Source organism: Pygocentrus nattereri, chromosome 30, assembly GCF_015220715.1.
Source record: "Pygocentrus nattereri isolate fPygNat1 chromosome 30, fPygNat1.pri, whole genome shotgun sequence".
NCBI classification, from domain to species: domain Eukaryota; kingdom Metazoa; phylum Chordata; class Actinopteri; order Characiformes; family Serrasalmidae; genus Pygocentrus; species Pygocentrus nattereri.
Window position 1 is genome coordinate 3115230 of NC_051240.1, and position 9264 is coordinate 3124493.

The 9264-nt window shown below is 38.6% G+C and overlaps 1 protein-coding gene across 3 annotated transcripts in view; it reads right to left on the reverse strand.

Moving 5' to 3' along the window:
* Positions 1-6763: 6763 nt before the first annotated feature.
* The window catches only part of si:ch211-207j7.2 (mitotic interactor and substrate of PLK1), a 19391-nt gene continuing 16890 nt past the window's right edge, over positions 6764-9264 (reverse strand). For all 3 annotated transcript variants that reach the window (XM_017722103.2, XM_017722101.2, XM_017722102.2), the window contains exon 4: positions 6764-8181. In XM_017722103.2, the coding sequence (XP_017577592.1) occupies positions 8092-8181 (90 nt within the window). In that variant the 3' untranslated portion in view covers positions 6764-8091. The remainder of the gene's footprint in view (positions 8182-9264) is intronic.

A 9264-nucleotide genomic window follows, 5' to 3' on the forward strand; every position in this document is an offset into this window, starting at 1 on the left:
TGTGGTTAGTCCACTCTGTCTGTGGTTAGTCCACTCTGTCTGTGGTTAGCCCACTCTGTCTGTGGTTAGTCCACTCTATCTGTGGTTAGCCCACTCTGTCTGTGGTTAGTCTACTCTGTCTGTGGTTAGTCCACTCTGTCTGTGGTTAGCCCACTCTGTCTGTGGTTAGTCCACTCTGTCTGTGGTTAGTCCACTCTGTGGTTAGTCCACTCTGTCTGTGGTTAGCCCACTCTGTCTGTGGTTAGCCCACTCTGTCTGTGGTTAGTCCACTCTGTCTGTGGTTAGCCCACTCTGTCTGTGGTTAGTCCACTCTGTCTGTGGTTAGCCCACTCTGTCTGTGGTTAGTCCACTCTGTCTGTGGTTAGCCCACTCTGTCTGTGGTTAGCCCACTCTGTCTGTGGTTAGCTTACTCTGGCCAGAGATATAAATACCTAGATGCCTGTAGTTTTTATCTGAAGCGATACGTCTGTGCCTCCACCATGTTGGAACAAATTCAGTCGTATTGAGAGACGATGAGTCTCAGGATTAAATCCGCCACAGCTTCCTTACTACTCAACCTGTTTTCACCAAATGAATTTTATTATAATCCTCAGACATAAATTTATCTTGCATGCACTGCTTTCAGCTTTTATTTCTTTAATAACTGATCGTGCTAATTAGCTGTCTAGTCAGTCTGCACCTGACGTAAAAAGGTGAGTTTAGTTCAGGGTCCGGTAGAAACATAATCTCACACACTAGTAAATCCATCAATGTGTGAATCACTTCTAATCTTAATAGACATGAAAATAAATTACACCCCCCAAAACACAGTAAGAAGGACAAAGTTGAAGTTCTGGCTATTCGTCAGCTTCTTGCTCAAATTCTCCCGTTCCACCTTAATTGGTACAGCAGTCACCTATTGGTGCCAGATGCTGCACAATTTAAGGTGAAATGGGAGAATTTGAGCAAGAAGCTGACGAATAAGAAGCTGACTTCAGGTGCTAACGTTAATCTATTATGAATATCTACACAGATTAAGGAACGCTATGAGTTACCCAGCTACAAAGCTTTAACCATCACTGTAAATAAATAACTACTACATAAAGTTAAGATCCCCTGAATAGACTATTAAAAGAAATAAGCTTAATATAAAACCAGAGTAAAAACAATGACATCAGCAGGTTCTTGAGTGTGGATCGCTACATTCCCTCTGTTTCTGAGTTTTTGAAATAGTATAGTTTTGCAGTGTCTTTCTGAAACTGCCGCTCTGTGATGGCACTAAATGCAGTCCAGGAATGATGTTGACATGGCAACGCCATTGACGTGCCTGACTGGACCCAACATGCCATCTAGGTATGTATTTCTATGACTCTGGCTAATTAGCTTACTCTGGCTTGTTAGCTCACTCGATCTGTAGTTAGCTTGCTCTGTCTGTGATAGTTAACTTATCCTGTGTATAGTTAACTTGCTCTGTTTGTAGTTACCCTGTCTGTAGTTAGCTTACTTTGTCTGTAGTTTGCTTATTTTGTCTGTAGTTAGCTTTTTTTATCTGTAGTTTGCTTAATTTGCCTGTAGTTAGCTTATTTTGTCTGTAGTTTGCTTATTTTGTCTGTAGTTAGCTTATTTTATCTGTAGTTAGCTTACTTTGTCTGTAGTTTGCTTATTTTGCCTGCAGTTAGCTTATTTTGTCTGTAGTTAGCTTATTTTATCTGTAGTTTGCTTATTTTGCCTGTAGTTAGCTTATTTTGTCTGTAGTTTGCTTATTTTGCCTGCAGTTAGCTTATTTTGTCTGTAGTTAGCTTATTTTATCTGTAGTTAGCTTACTTTGTCTGTAGTTTGCTTTTTTTTGCCTGCAGTTAGCTTATTTTGTCTGTAGTTTGCTTATTTTGTCTGTAGTTAGCTTATTTTATCTATAGTTAGCTTATTTTGTCTGTAGTTAGCTTATATTGTCTTTATTTAGCTTATTTTGTCTGCAGTTTGCTTATTTTGTCTGTAGTTAGTTTATTTTATCTGTAGTTCGCTTATTTTGTCTGTAGTTTGCTTACTTTGTCTGTAGTTTGCTTATTTTGACTGCAGTTAGCTTATTTTTCTGTACTTATCTTATTTTGCCTGTAGTTAGCTTATTTTGTCTGTAGTTAGCTTATTTTGTCTGTATTTAGCTTGTTTTGTCTGTAGTTAGCTTATTTTGTCTGTAGTTAGCTTATTTTGTCTGTACTTATCTTATTTTGCCTGTAGTTAGCTTATTTTGTCTGTAGTTAGCTTGTTTTGTCTGTAGTTAGCTTATTTTGTCTGTAGTTAGCTTGTTTTGTCTGTAGTTAGCTTGTATTGTCTGTAGTTAGCTTATTTTCTCTGTTTTTAGCTTATTTTGTCTGTAGTTAGCTTATTTTGTCTGTAGTTTGCTTATTTTGTCTGTATTTAGCTTGTTTTGTCTGTAGTTACCTTATTTTGTCTGTAGTTAGCTTATTTTGTCTGTACTTATCTTATTTTGCCTGTAGTTAGCTTATTTTGTCTGTAGTTAGCTTATTTTGTCTGTATTTAGCTTGTTTTGTCTGTAGTTAGCTTATTTTGTCTGTAGTTAGCTTATTTTGTCTGTAGTTAGCTTGTTTTGTCTGTAGTTAGCTTGTATTGTCTGTAGTTAGCTTATTTTCTCTGTATTTAGCTTATTTTGTCTGTAGTTTGCTTATTTTGTCTGTAGTTAGCTTTTTTTATCTGTAGTTTGCTTATTTTGTCTGTAGTTTGCTTATTTTGCCTGCAGTTAGCTTATTTTGTCTGTAGTTAGCTTATTTTATCTGTAGTTTGCTTTTTTTTGCCTGCAGTTAGCTTATTTTGTCTGTAGTTTGCTTATTTTGTCTGTAGTTAGCTTATTTTATCTATAGTTAGCTTATTTTGTCTGTAGTTAGCTTATATTGTCTTTATTTAGCTTATTTTGTCTGCAGTTTGCTTATTTTGTCTGTAGTTAGTTTATTTTATCTGTAGTTCGCTTATTTTATCTGTAGTTTGCTTACTTTGTCTGTAGTTTGCTTATTTTGACTGCAGTTAGCTTATTTTTCTGTACTTATCTTATTTTGCCTGTAGTTAGCTTATTTTGTCTGTAGTTAGCTTATTTTGTCTGTATTTAGCTTGTTTTGTCTGTAGTTAGCTTATTTTGTCTGTAGTTAGCTTATTTTGTCTGTAGTTAGCTTGTTTTGTCTGTAGTTAGCTTATTTTGTCTGTAGTTAGCTTATTTTGTCTGTCGTTAGCTTATTTTGTCTGTCGTTAGCTTGTTTTGTCTGTCGTTAGCTTATTTTGTCTGTAGTTTGCTTATTTTGTCTGTAGTTAGCTTATTTTGTATGTCGTTAGCTTACTCTTTATGGTTATCTTTCTCTGTTTTTGTCTAGTTAGCTTACTCTGTGTGGTGTGCCAGCTGCCTCATGAAAACTGTACTGTTGTAACAAAATACTGTATATATGAATAAAATTCTTTAAAATCATAAAAACACTTTCATATGTTTACTGACTACTTAATTGATTTAATATGCAGCTGTACTATCATTTCTAATAGTGAACATAACAACGAAAATAAATGAAACAAGTAAGATTCTACAAATGGGTCACGCTGGCTGAATGACCCCCTGAGGCTGAGCCTGGACATTTCTCCTTGTTTTGCCCAGCTATGTCTGTAGTTAATCAGATGTACTCATCTGGACCGAAACTGCTGGTGATAAGAATACTGTGCAATAAAGCAGTTTACAGCTCCGCCAGGGCGGACAGAGATGAGGCAGAGACAACTCTGGCCAGCTGGAGTGTTTGGCTGTAAATGTAGCTCAGGATGGGACAGTTTGTTCAGGGTTTGGAGCGGATAAAAGAGCCTTACAGCTCGCCCTGCATCATACAGCTGATTTGAACCCAATGCAAATGACTCTGCTGCCTCTATCAGCTCTGAAGGCCTGTTACTTTTAATGCGGTGCAGCCTGCGGCCTACTTTACTCTCACAACTGCTTTTTACTGAAGTTCCATGTTTTGTTTTCTAAAACTGAAAGAGCAAAATTAGTGTTGGTTCCTTAGGTTATAACTGTGGTTAGCTTTGGTATTAGACTAAGAAAACTATTACATATAGATATATATAGACTATTATAGACACATAAATACAGTGTATATGGTGCATGGTATTACATATACTTACATATCATCGCTGTTGGAACAAAACCTCATACCACCAAAAGGGTAACTTTACAGAAGAAGGAAAAACATTCTTGTGGAACTTTATGGACTTTTTTCCAAGTAATTCTGGACCTTTTCTGTCTTCCGTTCGTCATAAAATTTTAACACAATATGAAGGACACTCAAATTGTGCCAAAAAGAAAAAATTACAAAGATGGAGATCCAAGGTTTAATACATACATATAGGAAATCACATTTTTGCGAAGACATATTTATTTGTATGTAGGTATTTAACTGCAAGTCCTGACCAATTATGAACTTGATAAGGTCCTGCTGGCTCATTTGCAGTTCCCTGCTCCTGTGCTGCCTGTGAGGATCCCTAAGACCGAAGCTGATGAATAATTAACAGCAGACTGGAGGGCTGTCTAAGCCAGTCTTGCTGAATTGCGTCATCCGAAGATGTTTTTCATGGGAGCTTCTTAACTCCACCCATTGTCTCCATAGAGACCCATTGGAAAGCTTACCGGTGTGCAGCTGAGTCAGGAGAGCTGCTGTCGTGGAGATGATTCAGTCAAATACAAATCATTAGAGCCCCATTGATTCCTTGTGATTTAAACAGTGTTGTTTATCTGTCTCTCCCATCACAATCTTTAAAAAGCTGTTTAACACAAATACACTTTTATAAAAGAGAAAATATTTAGTAATTTCATATGCTAATGGCTTCAGTGAGTTACTAAAGAAAATATTAGCTGCCCTGTCTTTAGTTAGCTGACTATGGCCGTGTCCAGAACAGTCCCCTAAACCTCTACATCTCTATAAAGAAGAATATTTATCGAGACCTTTTTATCAGTAGGCCTTTACCAGAGTTTATTACATTACAACAGTTATCATGGTCAAGATACAGGAAACTGGACCTGCCCCTCTTTTCTGGGCCATAGATTAAAAACATTGGACATTTTAATGACGTCTTTACCGCCAAAGAGAAAATGTCCCCAGTTTTCATTTCAGAAACCTCGTCATTACTGTGACATAAATGTCCCGTACTGCGTATTATGGGTACTTCCTATCCACTAGGGCACATCACTTGCACCAGAGTTGTACACTACTTCTTGCAGTGTATTGTGGGATTGTTTGAGTGCAGTTAGCTCTTGGCTAGTTAGCTTCCACTGTCTGTGGCTAGTTAGCTTCCTCTGTCTGTGGCTAGTTAGCTTCCTCTGTCTGTGGCTAGTTAGCTTCCTCTATCTGAGGCTAGTTAGCTTCCTCTGTCTGTGGCTAGTTAGCTTCCTCTGTCTGTGGCTATTTAGCTTCCTCTGTCTGTGGCTAGTTAGCTTAATCTGTCTGTGGCTAGTTAGCTTCCTCTGTCTGTGGCTAGTTAGCTTCCTCTATCTGTGGCTAGTTAGCTTCCTCTATCTGTGGCTAGTTAGCTTCCTCTGTCTGTGGCTAGTTAGCTTCCTCTATCTATGGCTGGTTAGCTTCCTCTATCTGTGGCTAGTTAGCTTCCTCTGTCTGTGGCTAGTTAGCTTCCTCTGTCTGTGGCTAGTTAGCTTCCTCTGTCTGTGGCTAGTTAGCTTCCTCTATCTGTGGCTAGTTAGCTTCCTCTGTCTGTGGCTAGTTAGCTTCCTCTGTCTGTGGCTAGTTAGCTTTCTCTGTCTGTGGCTAGTTAGCTTCCTCTGTCTGTGGCTAGTTAGCTTCCTCTGTCTGTGGCTAGTTAGCTTCCTCTGTCTGTGACTAGTTAGCTTTCTCTGTCTGTGGCTAGTTAGCTTCCTCTATCTGTGGCTAGTTAGCTTCCTCTGTCTGTGGCTAGTTAGCTTCTGGTAAGTGGCTAGCGTATTCTGTCTTGCTTACTGAAAACGTACTTGAGTTTTTTAAAGTATTTTTAGTTCCAGTTGATCTGTTTACAGAAATAGAACAGCTAAGAGTTTTGTTAACGGCCATTAGTTTTGAATTTTAGCTTACATTAGCGAATTAGCTAACAGGCACAACACAAGGAATGACAAGCTACAGCTTTACATTTAACAAAAAATGTAGAGCATATTTTTCCACAGTGTTGAGATAAAAACAACGTACTAAAAGAAAACAATAGTTGGCAAAGATTAGCATAGTTAGCCAGCTGCTTCGTCCGTTTTTTACTCTGTAACTGTTATGAAATGTTCAGGCTTAGTAAGATCGATTATTTAGCATGTACACAGAAAACAATGCTAATTCAAGTTATAGGGTGGGGAATGGACGTCTGGACCCAGCATAAAACATACAATAACAAAGTTCTTGTACTCATCCGTGTAGGATGTAATTCGATATTTCATTGCTCTCTTGATGCTGAGTCAGACGGGTAGTCATGACAAAAGCACATGTTTTAGTAAAAAACTCTTTTACGCCACAGAGGAATTATGAAATCCAGCTGGAATGCTCTGGGGAGGACTCTATTGTGCTTTCTGCTTTAAACCTGCTTAGGTAAAACAAAGAGCTGAATACGTACCATTCCCTGACCTCAGAACACCATCCCTCGGCAATGTCCACTAACAATAGGGCTGTTTGGCGTAGGTGTGTGGGTGTTGTCTGTCTTATGCCTCACCGATGACTCCAGCTCACCTATTTAAATGACTTTTTATGGTGGCATTCAAATCAAAAAGGCAGGTTCACAAGCAGAGCATTAAAAAGACTGTCTTTATTTTCATGGCATTTGTTCTACTGAGCAACGCTACATTCATCTGACTTTTTGTTGATTATTCTATGTAAATATGCGTCAATTTTGGCAGGATAGAATCAATTATACTTCATTTTAATAATGTACAATGAAGTACATGCTCATTTTTTGGGCCAGAGTGAAATTCTTTAAAAAAATATTAGTTTTTAGTTAGTAAAATAGAAGTTTGCATATATTAATTAGATCTGTATTATTGTCTATATTCAACTACTGTGTAAACTCCTTCAGTTACATTCGCGGTTCAGTGTAGTTTTAAAATAATTCACAACTGTAGCAAAATAATCAAACCATGCTGAAATTAGACATTTCCTGATGCACTGAGCTGAACTCTACCAAAAGAACTGTAATTGAATCGATTTTTTAATCAATGAGACATTAATAATAAGCAATATGACTTGTCAGAGAGTGTTTTGAGGTTAATTAAATTTACCTTCTAGCTATGATACATACCACTCAGATTGTGCGTCGTTTAATAGTTGAGAACATGCCTAAAGGAAGCACCTACTGCCTTAGAAAAATAGCACTTTTATGCACAATGGGTTCAACTATTGAGTTTCAAAGCCAATTTTTTCCCCTGTGTACAATTTTGCACACAAACCAACTTGGTGCCAAAAGAGGCTCAGACACAAAAAGTTGCTGAGTCGCAGTCTGTTAGTTTTGGACTCAATGTGAAAGATAGCATTAATGTACGTATCTTCGTTTTCTTAAAACTTTTTTTTGTGTCTCTATAAGTCAGATTTGGTGTGAATGGGCCTTTATGACATCAGTTCAGCGCACAGGGGTGCGAACTTACATTTAGCATGTAGCAAAGTTCCTTTTTCACTACTGAATGACCTCGTAACTGTGACATTGGAGCAAAAATGTACACAGAAAAAAAAAACGTGTCAGCACTGAAACGTTGTTGTTTACCACAAAGTGCAGAAACTTCATAAAGCAAATAAGCTCACGTCCAGTGTTCATCTGGACGCTAATGGCTAACTAAAGAATGATGGCATGTTTATCAAGCATTAATTCAATTCTTCCAGCTCCGTCTGCTCTCGTCCTGCAGCTGCTGGTCAGCTCGGTGTCCACAGTCCTCTCTCTGTCAGAGGGCAGTGTGTTTACACTTGTTCTGAAGCTCCAGTCTTCCAGCATATCGGCTAACATTAGCATATTAGCTTTCAGTGAGTTTCCTTATCTAAACATGCAGCCAACAGGCTTTAAGCTGCGGCACCTGTTGGAGGTGTTTTTTTTTATCCCATCGCAGTGGTTTTCCAAGGTGTGCAGTGGTCATTCCTGCTGGTCTCCATGTCCATTGACCAGGCCGTTCTCCCAGCGCTGTAGCAACACATTCTTTTGCCGCTTCGGACTTTTCAGGACCTGCGATCCCAAAAACAACAGCAAAATTTACTCCAGACGGACGTGTTTGGTGTCTGAAGTTTGATTTCTTTAGTTCAGCACTGGAGCTATGAGGCTTAGCACGGTGCTAACTGCATGCCTAAATCATCACACACATGCCAAAGCATGTGGAGTTTCTCATAAAAGAGGAAATAATAGTAATAATAATAATAATAATAATATTAAATGACCAGGTTGCTCACATTTAACAGTAAAAAGCATCAAATCATTTGCTGGAGTGCAGTAATCGGATCAGACTGAAACTGAAGGTATCAGTTAATAACACAGGAGAGAGTGCTGAGCAGAGCAGTGAGGCATCATCCTGAGAAGATGAGCTTACAGAAAATCACTGATAAAGGCAGTTTACAGAGCCGGGTTTACAGTGTGTTACTGGTTTGACGATAAATATGCAAATAATAGTGTTGTGTCATTTTCTGTGTTTCGCAAGCTGTATTTTATACTTTAATGCATGCTTTGGGTTGTATTGTATGACACGTCTAGTCAAACAAAGAGTTTAAATGCAGGCCTGGGATGAATGTTTTCATTTGGTTGTGCCAGTTACAGCAGCGAAGCGTGAGTGATATGGAAAACTATAACATCAGGATCATTTTCATGAGACATAATATGGATCACAATAGACAAAATGCACCAAAACTCTTAATGCAAATCTTTTATTAAAAATTTGTTGTGCTACACTCAGGTAAGGATCAGCGGTGCAGGCTGGGCATGCAGACATCTGGCAGCTCAGTCCAGCTGCTCAGTGCTCAGAATTTTTTATTAACCTGTAAAATCAGCTGCTACTTTTTACTCAACATGGGCAGCAAGTCAACAACGCAAACTTATGGAAATTTCTGGCACTCAGACATGTTCTGTCTTAGACTCTCATCACACGCACTCTCTCTCTCTCTCACTCTCTCTCTTTCTTTCTTTCTCCACCGCACTGCACTCCCTTTCATTCTTTCTTTGTCTTTCACTCTCTCGCTCTCTCTCTCTCTCTCTCTCTCTCTCTCTCTCTATTGCACCACACCTTCTTTCATTCCGTATTTCATGCCCCCCCCCATCTGT